This window comes from Babesia bigemina, scaffold Bbigscaff_72690, assembly GCF_000981445.1.
Source record: "Babesia bigemina genome assembly Bbig001, scaffold Bbigscaff_72690".
Lineage (NCBI taxonomy): Eukaryota > Apicomplexa > Aconoidasida > Piroplasmida > Babesiidae > Babesia > Babesia bigemina.
Genome location: NW_012237240.1, coordinates 1 through 14,954, shown reverse-complemented (window position 1 = coordinate 14,954; position 14,954 = coordinate 1). Strand labels below are relative to the sequence as shown.

General features: G+C 45.6%; 2 protein-coding genes across 2 annotated transcripts; both read left to right on the top strand.

Moving 5' to 3' along the window:
• Positions 1 to 1,622: 1,622 nt before the first annotated feature.
• On the top strand, positions 1,623 to 7,166 carry BBBOND_0003960 (hypothetical protein, conserved; the record flags this gene model as incomplete). The annotated part of the gene is made up of 1 exon (XM_012915229.1): positions 1,623 to 7,166. One exon carries the CDS (start codon positions 1,623 to 1,625, stop codon positions 7,164 to 7,166), a length of 5,544 nt encoding a protein of 1,847 aa, XP_012770683.1.
• A 2,448-nt stretch (positions 7,167 to 9,614) lies between these two features.
• On the top strand, positions 9,615 to 14,849 carry BBBOND_0003950 (hypothetical protein, conserved; the record flags this gene model as incomplete). The annotated part of the gene is made up of 1 exon (XM_012915228.1): positions 9,615 to 14,849. One exon carries the CDS (start codon positions 9,615 to 9,617, stop codon positions 14,847 to 14,849), a length of 5,235 nt encoding a protein of 1,744 aa, XP_012770682.1.
• Between the last annotated feature and the right edge of the window lie 105 nt (positions 14,850 to 14,954).

Sequence of the window (14,954 nt, the reverse complement as noted above, 5' to 3'; positions counted from 1 at the left end):
TTTACCCACTCCACATCGCTCCCTAACCCACTCTACATCGCTCCCTAACCCACTCTACATCGCCCCTTTATCCACTCTACATCGCCCCTTTACCCACTCTACATCGCTCCTTAACCCACTCCACATCGCCCCTTTACCCACTCTACATCGCCCCTTATCAACTCTACATCGCCCCTTAACCCACTCTACATCGCTCCCTAATCCACTCTCCATCGCTCCCTAACCCACTCTACATCGCTCCTTAACCCACCCTACATCGCTCCTTAACCCACTCCACATCGCCCCTTTAACCACTCCACATCGCCCCTTAACCCACTCTACATCGCTCCTTCATCCACTCTACATCGCTCCCTAACCCACTCTACATCGCCCCTTCATCCACCTTACATCGCCCCTTAACCCACTCTACATCGCTCCTAACCCACTCTACATCGCCCCTTTATCCACTCTACATCGCCCCTTAACCCACCTTACATCGCCCCTTATCAACTCTACATCGCCCCTTATCAACTCTACATCGCCCCTTAACCCACTCTACATCGCTCCCTAATCCACTCTCCATCGCTCCCTAACCCACTCTACATCGCCCCTTAACCCACTCTACATCGCTCCCTAACCCAGTCTAATCGCCCCTTGATCCACTCTACATCGCCCCTTTACCCACTCCACATCGCTCCCTAACCCACTCTACATCGCTCCCTAACCCACTCTACATCGCCCCTTTATCCACTCTACATCGCCCCTTTACCCACTCTACATCGCTCCTTAACCCACTCCACATCGCCCCTTTACCCACTCTACATCGCCCCTTAACCCACTCTACATCGCCCCTTTACCCACTCTACATCGCCCCTTAATTCACTCCACATCGCCCCTTTACCCACTCTACATCGCTCCCTAACCCACTCCACATCGCCCCTTTATCCACTCTACATCGCTCCTTTATCCACTCTACATCGCTCCCTAATCCACTCTACATCGCCCCTTAACCCTCTCTACATCGCTCCCTAACCCACTCTACATCGCTCCTTTACCCACTCCACATCGCTCCTTTACCCACTCCACATCGCTCCTTTACCCACTCCACATCGCTCCCTAACCCACTCCACATCGCTCCTTTATCCACTCCACATCGCCCCTTTACCCACTCTTCATCGCCCCTTTATCCACTCTACATCGCCCCTTAACCACTCCACATCGCTCCCTAATCCACTCTACATCGCCCCTTACCCACTCTACATCGCCCCTTAGTCCACTCTACATCGCTCCCTTATCCACTCTACATCGCTCCCTTATCCACTCTACATCGCTCCTTTATCCACTCTACATCGCTCCCTAACCCACTCTACATCGCCCCTTAACCCACTCTACATCGCTCCTTTATCCACTCTACATCGCTCCTTAACCCACTCTACATCGCTCCCTAACCCACTCTACATCGCTCCCTAACCCACTCTACATCGCTCCCTTACCCACACTACATCGCCCCTTTAACCACTCTACATCGCTCCTTTACCCACTCCACATCGCCCCTTTATCCACTCTACATCGCTCCTTTATCCACTCTACATCGCCCCTTAACCCACTCTACATCGCTCGAATTACCTCGCCATAATACCGCTATGACCTCTATAAACCATCCTAATAACTTGTGCCTTGTCACCCTTCTCTTCCCTTCCTCTACTCCACCTCCCTCATCTGGTGTCTCTCAGTCATCTCCTTCTTCTAGTAGTTGGACTGAGAGAATTACTAAGAAAATTCAGGAGCTTAAAAATAAACTAGAGAACCTTAATAACCTTAAAGAAGCCAATAATGGTTACCTCACTGAAAAAGATTCCAAGTCCCTTGACTCCCTTCCTACCCAGGTGGCGTCTCTTGAGACTGTGAGTAAGCTTGCTGAATTTGCTGAATCACTTACTAAAAAACCTGAAAATAATAACATTTTAACGCATTTATGTGACGGCCTTCAGACTTTTCTTGGTTACGATAGAAACTCCAAAGGCTACGACGGCAGTGGCATTGTGTACTCTGACTTGGACAGGCTGTGTGACGGAGTGATGGGATTTTTGAGTGGTGTTCTCAGTAACATCCACATGCATTTAGGGCAGCATAAAGATACTTTAAATGATGCAATAGACATTCTTAACAAAAATAAACACGCCGGTAAAAAAGGTTTTAATGATGCGATTGCGCAGGTGGTCGCAGGGGTGCGGGGGTATAATGATAGGGTGAAGAGGTCGAATGAAAAAGTGAAAGAGCCGATTGAAAAACTTCAAGCACAGATGGAAGAGCTAAAAAACCAGGTGAGTGAAATGGTAGAAAATAATTCTCCTGCAGGTGAAAAGGATGAGGCCGTTAAGGCCGTGGATAAGCATTTGGACAACTGTAAAAATCATGCCAATGTGTTTAATAACTTATTTGATTTAGTTAGCAAAACAGACATGAATATGAACGTTAATGATCTTAATCCTAAATTACGTGATAATGTTCTTGTAGCGTTGAATGCCGTGCAACATGAGAGTAAGAGGCTGCAGAGGCTATCGGAAAAGGCGGGTCAAGATTTGAGGAGCGTATATTTTAACAGCATCACCGCACTAAAGAAGCTTGAGAAAAGTGTTAAAGAGAAAATTAAAACGGATGTTGAGCAGCTTGTACACAATCTGAAAGGATTGGTGACGTTTATTCGCACCAAGCTTAAGGGCGTTAATAAGTTGCTCAAGCAGTATGTAAGTGAATTAGATTGGTGGATATATGAGACTAGAAAAATGGTTGCCCCCGCAATTGTGAAAGCTGAGAACGTATTGAAAGAGGTAACGTGGGATAACAATGGTAACTTAACGGCCAAATGGAATAAGATTGATAAGGCGGCGAAGGATTTGAAGCAAAAAGTTACGCTGCTATTTACGGCGGGGAATAAGGCTGTAGGTGTCGCTCAGGAGAATGTCGGAATTGCGCTCACGGAGGTGAAAACAATGGATGGAAAACTGAAAGAAGATATGTATACCGTGAAGAAAGAAATTACTAGTGTTGTAGAAAATGTTAGTAAGAAGATTAAGTTGCTAGGGGACGCTTTCACAGGAATCACACTGGACACCGACAAAAATATTAAAGGCATTTTCGATCATATACGGAAAAAGGTTTCGCAAATAAAGGGAACAAACAACGGACTTTACATGGGTTTGGAAGGTGCTATAGAAGGCATTAAAGATTACGCTTCGGAGTTTGAAAGCAGTAAGCTCGCGGAAAAAGTACGCGATTGGCTCGAAGATATCTTGGGAAATGATATGGTTAAACGATGGATGCTTGACTATGGTGAGCAAATGCAGAGCCATAGAACCGTTCAATTGCCATACGATCACGACGGACAAATAAGAGATACTGCGATTACTAAAAAAATGGCAAGCGCAATTATAGGAGAGCTCGGTAAGGGCGAAATGGAAGTTGCCCAACACATGATCGCAGCGGCGGAAGACGAAGGAAATAAAATTGAAGCGTATTTGAAAGCTGTGCAATGTGTCTGTGAGCGATTTGCCGATGAACTTGAGAAGGATATTGAAGACGACGCTAGGACAACGATCGTCGAAAAGATTGCTAAAGTAATTGACCCTGATTTAGGGTCATTTGCTCACTTGGTATCCGGTTCGGATCCCAAAGAATACTTGAAATCTGCGGTGCGTCATACCCTAAAAGTGCTCGTTGATATGGCGAGAGGGGCGGCAGCCGAATTACATTCATTCGCACTCGAGAATAGGCCGTTCGGATCCAATCCCCCAAGCATTGCAGAAAAAATTAATGAGGCGTACACTAATGCTAGTAACTTGCTTAGTAAGCTTAACACGGCAACTGGCGCATTCACCGGCACCAATTATGCCGACGATGTTGATAAGGCTATCACAAAAGTGGCGGAGACGCTGGAAGCAAAATTGACGCAGGACAGCGCAAGAAAATCCACTCACGTTCAACTCGACACAAACGAATGGTTTCGGAATTACAATGGTTGTGTCAATCAGGAAGCACAGGGTATCATGGAGACCGCGTCACCTCTAACCGGAGGAAAAAATGCCAACGAAGGCACCCTCCCCAAGGCGATTGGGGATATTATGAGAGGAGTAGAGGAAGCATTAGCAGAAATTAAAAATTATGATAAAGAAGCTCAACAACATTTCCAGGATGTTACCAGCACCCTAGACGACCTTTGCAATGCTGTCAAACGTAACGGGGAGGATGTTCATGGAAATTTAGTAGTTCTGCAAAATGAGAAGATCGAAGTCAAGTTAAAAAAAATCAGAGATAACCTTGACAATCTAAGAATAACAAACCTTTTCGAAACCATCAAAGAAACCAAGTTTTTCGTTGAAACACACGCTCCTAAATTCCAAAAGGATTGCTTAGATTCACTTAACACCTTTGTTGATTCCGAAGTAAAAACTGCCATTTCTACACTTACCACCCTAGCGCGTAAAAATTACGTTACCTCAATCAAAGACTTACTCATATCATTTGCAGACAAAATCAATGAGGAGTTGGAACCGCTGCCAAAACAAATAGCTGAAGATTTAGAAATTGGATTTAAAGGGTTCATGAAGACGTTCGGCACAACATTTGTTATTAAAATCAATGGAATTAGTACGATAAAACAATACGATTCCTTTGTGGAACTTCCTAAAGATTCGCGACTTGGCTGGGCGGCCTCATGCATTGACGAAGGTTTCAATATGTTCGTCAAATGCTTCAGTAATCAAAGCGATGTGATATGCAATCAATCAGAAATCAAACATCTATCGGAAACTTTTCTGCGACTTCTGCGCCAAATTATCAAGTCACGACATTTTGACCATCATGTTGTTAAAATGCGTCATATATATGGTGAGGCATTGAGTAATTTCAACCCGGAAACGTTTAGAGATTTGTCCAAAGATCTTCTCGTGCCTATGAAAATAGGGCTAAGTTGTTTCCTAAAGGAAATTGGGAAGGCTTACGTCAACGCGTATTCTGGTCATACTATCGACTGGGACGAACGCAATCCCGAAACGCAGTATTCCGCTAAAGCTTTCCTAACTACACTTCGGATATTCACCGAATTGATGGATCTCAACGTATCGTGTATGTCCTCCGATTTGTGTAAAAAACCAATATTCAAAAGTGGTGAGAATTATCCCCTTGCGGAAATTCTGAGTGGCCACGGCTACGATATTCCGTCATCCTCTGAAGTGCAAGACGGAGAGTTGAGATGCGGTCTTACCGGTATGATCATCGGGACGCTATTGACTAAGAAACAGCTTTTTACGTATCTCGGTAAACATAATGGCATTCTACAAGAACTTTACGAATACCTTCACCATTACTACCGTGTTCGGCATCTAAGCACTCCATATCCGGGTAGGCATCCTTCTTCAGTTAATGAAATGCTTCGTTGGTTGTGCGGCCTGACGTATAATTCGGTATACGAAAACTTGATGCTGAACGGATTTGGTGATCTGTTTGACAAGCCCGATAATGTAAATACTGTAGACATAGACATCTCCATCAAGACGGAAGACGACGAGTCGTTACCGTCCTATCCGAAAAGCATAACAGCATCTAACTTAAGAGACGAACTTACGGCTGTATGCCATCACGCTGAAATATTAGTGATCGGTATACACGGCCACGGCCATGCGAATGGAGTATATGCCTGTGAATTTAACACCAACCAAAGTAATCTCCTATATCCTAGCAACATGAACGCATTAATATGTATGTTATATGATGTTCTGAAGCATCTCCACCAGCAATGCTATTTCCTATACCAGCGATGCTCGTACGAGAGTGGGCTTGGCGGTTGGCGTGACTGTTGGTACGGAAGAGATGTAGGCGTATCATCGTGGAGGTGCAACAGCCTCCAATGTCCCAACCAAAGTGCCGACCAAACTGCTAAACAAGAGCACAAGCAAATATGCAACCAAAAGTGCAACCAACAATACGAGTGCGGCATTAAGTCACCGCTCCAATCGTTCTTAGAAGACGGGCTTCAAGGCTTCTTGCCGCATACCCTCGATGGAAAGTCCGGTAAACTTAACTGCATAGTCACAAATCATGTCAACATACCATGTAAAACGCCGATGGGTTTCTCAGATATAAGTCAGACGGCATCTCATCGTCAAACTGGAGAGCATCTTTTGAGCATCCTCGAAAGTTTTTGCGGCAGTGATGATGCTCCACTCACTAAACTATGCAGTCACATAAATTGCTTACTTCCCAGTGCGCCGAAGACGCTGGCAGATATGTTCGGGTTTTACTATCATTTCCTATATGAGTGGAGTGATCTCCACCAATCTGGTCGAAAACACCGGAAGGATGCATTCGATGATGCTATCACAAAAGCAAACTTCGGAGTCAAGTACGATGGCCTCAATATTACAACCATTTTCACGAGTCACAGGCACCACGAGGCGCATTCTACTGGTGATCTGTTCTCTCTGGTTAGGTGCAAGTATGATCCGAAGTATACATCAGCTCATCACTGTGGTCCGTATCTTCGACCCTTATGTTACGACATCTACGGATCATTCTCCGAAAAACACGGTGGTCAATATCTCTCGTGGATTGTCTACTTAACGGAGACGTTTTATAAACTACTAAGAGCATTGTACGATGAATGTTGTAAAAGGTGCAATACACCCGGATCAAGGTGTTACCGTAAAGTCTGCGTTAGAAATTGTTCGACGTTGCAGGACCTCCCGCTAGCTAGAGAGTCCAAACACGATGCGGCATGTATTTCCATCGTTCAATGCCCTGCCACTATTCCAACATTGTACCATTACGGTTTTGCCTTAAAAAGCCCATCAACATTACATGGCGCATACAATGATCACGAAAAGAGAACCTGCCGAGACTTACGCGCAGCACTGGAGAACGTGCTGCAGGTTGGCAATGCGCTTCATACACTTGCATTCGTCACAATCCCTAAATTTTTGTTCGACCTCAGACAACCCTTCATCTGGCTCAACGTCGCCCTCTGGCTCCTCTCCTTCCTCTACCTCCTCCACATCATGGTCATCCGCCTCGACCTGCTCCACATCAAATCGCACTTGCACTCACCCTCATCACATCGCATTGCTGCGCAATCACTACTTGCTGCTGCACGCGTTGGCAAGCTAAACAGGGTGTTTTATCTGCAACCGTAATCGTACTCACGTGTTTACTATCTACACTCACCTAGCATCACCTACTCACCTAACCAATGAATTGTGCTTTAATCTGTTATATCACTCATTAACCGTTGTATGTGATTGTGTAGTAGTTAACTAAAGTGCTGACCAAGGTGCTGACCAAGGTGCCGACCAAAATGCTGACAAAGTGGTGACCAAGGTGCTGACCAAGATGCTGCCCAAAGTGTTGACCAATGCCATGACCAAAGTGGTGACCAAAGTGGTGACCAAAGTGCTGACCAACCTGTTGACCAAGGTGCTGACCAAAGTGTTGACCAAGGTGCTGACCAATGTGCTGACCAATGTGCTGACCAATGCCATGACCAAAGTGGTGACCAACGTGTTGACCAATGTGCTGACCAATACCATGACAAAGTGCTGACCAATGCCATGACCAAAGTGCTGACCAAAGTGCTGACCAAAGTGTTGACCTATGTGCTGACCAAAGTGGTGACCAAGGTGGTGACCAAGGTGGTGACCAACGTGTTGACCAAAGTGCTGACCAATGCCATGACCAACGTGGTGACCAAAGTGCTGACCAAACAGCTGACCAAAGTGATGACCAATGCGATGACCAATGTGTTGACCAATGCCATGACCAAGTTGATGCTTACGGCAGCGATGACATGGTTACGGCAGCGAGGACATGGACACGGCAGCGAGGACATGGACACGGCAGCGAGGACATGGACACGGCAGCGAGGACATGGACACGGCAGCGATGATATATTCACGCCAGCGATGGCAGTGGTGATCAACCACCTGACCTAAGTGGTGATTATTATCCACTCTACATCGCCCCTTAACCCACTCCACATCGCCCCTTAACCCACTCTACATCGCTCCTTAACCCACTCTACATCGCTCCTTAACCCACTCCACATCGCTCCTTTATCCACTCTACATCGCCCCTTTATCCACTCTACATCGCTCCCTTATCCACTCCACATCGCTCCCTAACCCACTCTACATCGCCCCTTACCCACTCCACATCGCCCCTTAACCCACTCTACATCGCCCCTTAACCAACTCTACATCGCCCCTTAACCAACTCTACATCGCTCCTTAACCCACTCCACATCGCCCCTTAACCCACTCCACATCGCTCCTTTACCCACTCCACATCGCCCCTAACCCACTCTACGTCGCCCCTTTACCCACTCCACATCGTCCCTAACCCACTCTACGTCGCCCCTTTACCCACTCCACATCGCTCCTTAACCCACTCTACATCGCCCCTTTATCCATTCTACATCGCCCCTTTATCCATTCTACATCGCCCCTTAACCCACTCTACATCGCTCCCTTATCCACTCTACATCGCCCCTTTATCCACTCTACATCGCCCCTTAATCCACTCTACATCGCTCCCTAACCCACTCTACATCGCCCCTTAACCCGCTCTACATCGCTCCTTAACCCACTCTACATCGCTCCTCTATCCACTCTACATCGCCCCTTAACCCGCTCTACATCGCTCCTTAACCCACTCTACATCGCCCCTTAACCCGCTCTACATCGCTCCTTAACCCACTCTACATCGCTCCTCTATCCACTCTACATCGCTCCTTAACCCACTCTACATCGCTCCTCTATCCACTCTACATCGCCCCTTTATCCACTCTACATCGCCCCTTTACCCACTCCACATCGCTCCTTTACCCACTCTACATCGCCCTTTAACCCACTCCACATCGCTCCTTTACCCACTCTACATCGCCCCTTTATCCACTCTACATCGCCCCTTAATCCACTCTACATCGCTCCCTAACCCACTCTACATCGCCCCTTTATCCACTCTACATCGCCCTTTATCCACTCTACATCGCACCTTTATCCACTCTACATCGCCCCTTTATCCACTCTACATCGCCCCTTTGTCCACTCTACATCGCTCCCTAACCCACTCTTCATTGCCCCTTAACCCACTCTACATCGCCCCTTTATCCACTCTACACCCCTCGAATTACCTCGCCATAATACCGCTATGACCTCTATAAACCATAGCAATAACTTGTGCCTTGACCTCCTTCTACCCCTTCCTCTACTCCATCTTCCTCATCTGGTGCCTCTTCATCATCCTCCTCTTCCACTGGTTGGACTAATAAAATTAGTGAGAAAATTGAGGAGCTTAAAAGTGTACTAGAGAGCCTTAAAAACCGTCAAAATACTAAAAATCCACCGCTTACTGAAAAAGATTCCAAGTCCCTTGACTCCCTTCCTACCCAGGTGACGTCTCTTGAGACTGTGAGGAAGCTTGCTGAATTTGCTGAGCAACTTGACACTAAAAAACAGCCTAATAATAACATCCTTAACAACCTCTGTTCCGGTCTCGAGACTTTCCTCGGCTTCAACAAAGACTCCAAAGGCTACGATGGCACTGGGATTGTTTACTCCGACCTGGATAGGCTGTGTGACGGAGTGATGGGATTTTTGAGTGGAGTGCTTGGTGCGGTGAAAGATGATCCAAGCGTTACAACTTACTATACTAAGATGGATGAAACACTTCAAACAATTAAAAGCAGTATGCACACTCCTGGCGGATTGTCTGCGGCCGTTACGGCTGTGAGCGATGCGCTGGGGGAGTGGGATAGGGAGGTGACTGAAAGAACTAGCGCACTTAGAAATAGACTTAACACCATACAAAACGAATATTTTGATAATTTTAATAGTTCACTTAACTACCTAAAATATTGCAAACCTGAACAGGTCACTGCCATGTTGCATCGATGCATCCGGAACGCTGAAAAGCTTCCTGACGCAGTGAAAAATGCAGAAGCGGCGTATTTTGTGTTAGATCCTGAGCTGCAAAAAAAACTAAGAGACAATGTACAGCGGGTGGAATTGGAGGTTGAGAAATTCGCGGCGGCAGCAAAAAACAATGAATTAAAAGCCGTGGTTAACACAGCAAAAGATGAACTCAATAATATGCAGACCGCTGTAAACAATAGAGCAGAAGAGCTTGTTAGGGTCATGCAAAATAAAATTAGCTCCGACTTTGATGTGCAAATTCGGATACCGATTGAGAATGTGAATGAGAAGTTGACTGAGACCAAGAAGCAACTTAGCGCATGGATCGGTACGGCGACGGAGGTTATGAATAAGGCTATAAATAAGTGTGATGAGATACTGAAGGGAGTTAATAAGGATCATAAGGACAATAAGAAAGGGCAAAGTGGTCCACTGATTTTGCAGCGCGCTGAGACATTAAAGGAGAAAGCCCATAAACTCCGGAAAGCAGCGATTGCAGCCCGAAATACTGTTCAGAAGAAAGTTGAGAAAGCTTTGGCGGATGTTCTCATGTTAGATAGGACGGTTAAGGATGGCTTGGAACAAGTGAAAGTGCAACTTTTAAGCGGGATCGACAAGTACGTGAGGGGGTATGTTGATGAAGTCCAAAAATTGATAAAAAAAATTAAAGGCGGTGACACTGATAACAATGAGGGCCTTAAAGATGTTGTGAATGCAGTGAAGGAATGGGCTACAGAGTTCACTAAGGATGACGGTGGTGATGGTGGCAAGACATTTGGTGATAAAGTAGCGGATTGGCTGACCGAAATTTTGAAACATGACGAGTTCGTTAGAGGGTTACTTCTAAAGTATGTCACCAGTCTTCGTGGCGACAAGGACAAGCTGTTGGGAAAATGGGATGATGAGAAAACTGAATTTAATGAAGATGGCATTTTGCAAATCGTACAAACTATCAAGAAGCAGCTTACTGACGAATTTATTGATATTTCCGCTACAATGGTTCAACAACAAATACAACAGGAAGATGATGCTTTAACCAAAACCATCGATGATTACGTCAGTGCTGTTCAAGTTGGATGCGGTAATTTCTCTACGAAACTTGGACAGAAACTTAAGAACGATAGCAATGATAGCTTTGTAAAGGCTATAGCAAATGAAGTTGAAGTAGCGTTAAGGAGTGATCTACGCTCCACGGACAATTTACAGCTAAAATATGCCATCAAATACATCCTTATCGAACTCGTCGTTGCTGCCAAGCAAATCGGAGCGGAACTGTATTCGTTTGCCACAAATGATTCCATGATGAGCACCAACATACACGCTGCTCTTGAAGTGACTAAGACGCTTGAGAAGGCATTTCACGATGCACTTCTAACCAAATCCCTGCATGATGGAGACGCTTACGAAGCCACCAAAGCTTATACCTCTGGAAAGGTAAAGTTAACTGACAATATACAAAAAACAATTAGTGAAGCACTAGATAAGCAGATCGGGACTGAACACGGAGGAGGCCTGAAAGAGAAATTCGAGCTCTCGAATCACTTTGGAGGCTACAAAAAACAGTTGGACGCATCCAACGTTTCAACTAGAGGCGGTAAGCTGACCGGAACAGCAGACGCAAATGAAGGTACTTTTCCGCAGGCAGTAAAGAACATTGAGACAGAAAGTCTGAAGGAACTTAATGCCAATGGCGTCGAAACCATGCTGAATGAGAGAGACGCTACCTTCACATCCGCTTTCGAGGACATTCAGAACGAACTAGCAGCGTTGACAAAGCTAGTTAATAAACGAGATGAAAATAAATTCAACTCGACGGACAACAAAGGCGCTCAAACGCTTCTGAAGGAGTTGAAAGATATGTTAGGTGAAAACTCGGAAAATCCTTATAATTTGACCAGCGGTCTTACCAAGATTAGAAATGACGTAACTTTGATTCTTGGTACTGGTATAGAGGAGAAATATGATTATAATCTAAAAACAATTGTCGAAAAGGCAAAGAAATTTTACGACAAGGTTATGCAAAAGTGGGCCCACGAAACCATTACCAATCTTAAAGCATACGTCGAAGAGCAAGTTAGGGTGAAAACAACGAATATTCAAGGGAAGGCGCAGCAAGAGTATTATACAAAAATCAAAGAAATGTTTACAGTGATGGATTCAAGGGTAACGGCCAACATTACTACAATTAATGAGAAAATTGACGAAAGTTTGCAAAGCGGCGTAAAAGGCTTAATAAGTAAAATGAAAAATGAAATAAACCCTATCAAAGAAGCAAACAACGTCAAGACTCTCACCGGACTGTCTGCCAAGGCGTACTCACTGTTCAAATGCATCGCCATTTACGCTAGGGCCGATTTACAGAAACTTGACAACAATTTCAATCAACTCGAAAACTTCGAAAAACACATCGAAAACTTCGCATCAGCACTAAATCTCCACGCCCACTTCAGCCACCCCGTCTCCCTCCGCCTCTCCACCCTCTCCTCTCTTTCCTCCGCCCTCGACCCCCAAGCGCTGCCGGACGCAGGACGGCCCGTGCTCAGGGCGCTGCGGGATGGGATGCTGGGATTCGTGGGAGAGTTGGGGAAGGGGTATGTGAGTAGGTATGATGGAGGGGAGACTGTTGATATGATTAATTTAGTCACTTTTAAAGATGGTAAACTAGATGGATTGACAGATAACGGCAGAAATTTGTCGAAGGTGTTTTTGACCACATTGGAGACATTGATGGAAAACTTTGCGGAGTTGCGACAAGCGTGTAAAACCGGTGGTAAAAGATACGAAAATCGCATTCGGCTATATGATGAGACATCGAGAAAGGAGAAAATTAAAAATCATCTGGGCCACTGGTTTAAGGGGCGTGGCTTTAGGGTGTCCGAGTTCGACAAGCAGGATGGTGAGTTGAAGAATAATGACGACTTCAAGGGTTTACATGTACTCAGAGCTATGCTTAAGAGTGGTAATTCACAGTCGTCGGACAAAGGAATTTACGAAACAGAGAACAATACAGACGGGGCACTGGATAAGCTGTTCAAACACCTTGGCGAATATTACGATGTCTGCCATCTCAATCACATCTCAAAACCAAAAACACCGTGCAACATCTACGAAATGCTTGTATGGCTCACCGGTCTCCCACACCGCCAAGTACAAACGTCTATGAGAGACGTGACTATCCTCGATGTAATAGATAACATCAACAAAGTGAACAAAAAAGAGAGCGACATATCGAAGAAATCAGACGCAGAGATGGATACAGATATTGTTGACGGGCCTACCATTTCGTTGGTTGAGGCGGAGGATACATCGTTGGATGCATACCCAAGAAAGGTATCGTACGAAAACATGCGATCAGTGGTGACGCATATATGTTTAACATCCCATGACATTCTCTGCACTATTGCCGGACATGGCGACGAATTCACAATGTACGCTGTTGACTACTCAAACAACTCCATGCAGTTCCAGTACCCGGCTTCCGGGCAGGATTGTCTCGACATGTTCCTGGACATTCTTCGCAGATTGTTACCAACATTGAGCTTCTTAAAAACACAATGTGGTCTCAAGACTGAACATCACGGTTGGTACGACTGCGAATACGGTATGAATACAGCTCCCGCCAAATGGCCGTGCAAGGAGCACTCAAGTGAGAAAGCAACGGATCAACCTAACACGCAACCAAAATGCCAACCAACGTGCCAGGCAAACAGCAAAGTAAAGTGCCAACCAACCTCTCCTTTAATGTCCTATTTGAACGATTGTCTGCCAGGTCACTTACCTCATCACCTAACCAAAATCGGTTGCAAATATGAGTGCGCTACCTGTCCGTCCACTTCTAAAAAAGGAATGCCATGTCTAACTCCACTTGGCTTCCGCGGTTTTTCCGGTAGTACGAAGAAAGGCAGGGACGTATGCAAAGTGCTAACCAAGTTTTTAGATAATGTCGATATTTCATGCTTATTCACTCTTATACCAAAGCCGCCCACCACTTTACCTGAGCATTTCGGATTTGCGTTGTCCTTTGCGCAGTACATCAACACTAATAAGCCCTTATATGTTCGGAGTGACACATTCTCGTATGCTTTTGAGTCGGCCATCGCAGCGCAATCTGTCGACCTTTATAAGAATCCATACGAGCTCACCAAATCCATCGCTGATGCATACGGTTCCGACGCTGTGAGGCATTCTCAATGTGAAAGCTACCATCTTCGGAACCTTACGATTAATGGAATATGTAAGCAAGGTGAAGACAGAATTAACTGCGCATCCTATGTTTCATCTCTGTGTAATTATTCTTATGAAGTAATTGCCTACAACCACGCCCACCTCTACCTCTCGTGGGCCATCTACCTCCCCTGGACATTCTGGGATCTGCTCAACAATCTCTACAACGCTTTCTGCTCCATCAACTGCCAGGACTGGGGCTGCCGTGGATGTCTCCGCGGTGACAAGTGCAAGAAGGGGGGGCATGGTGTTGTGGATGAAGATAAGCCAAATAACAAATGCCAATGTCTTTCCATCGTCGACTGCAAAGGTGTCGCACCAACGCTCTACCAGTATGGTTTCGTCTTTGGTGAAGCGTCGACGTTGAATGACAAAAATGCGCCGAAGAAGTGTTCCGATTTCTGTAGTCAGTTGAAGAATGTGCTCAATTCGAAATATTTCGAGAAGCTGTTTGAAGAGTGCGACAATTTCCTGTGGATCATCAGACAACCCTTCTCCTACCTTGTCCTCACCCTCTGGCTTCTCTCTCTCCTCTACCTCCTCCACATCATGGTCGTCCGCCTCGACCTGCTCCACATCAAATCGCATCTACATAGTCCCTCGTCACATCGTATCGCCGCTCAATCACTACTCGCTGCTGGACGTGTTAACAAGCTTAACAGGGTGTTTTATCTGCAACCATAATCGTACTCACGTGTTTACTATCTACACTCACCTAGCATCACCTACTCACCTAACTTATGAATTGTGCTTTAATCTGTAGTATCACTAATTAATCATTGTATGTGA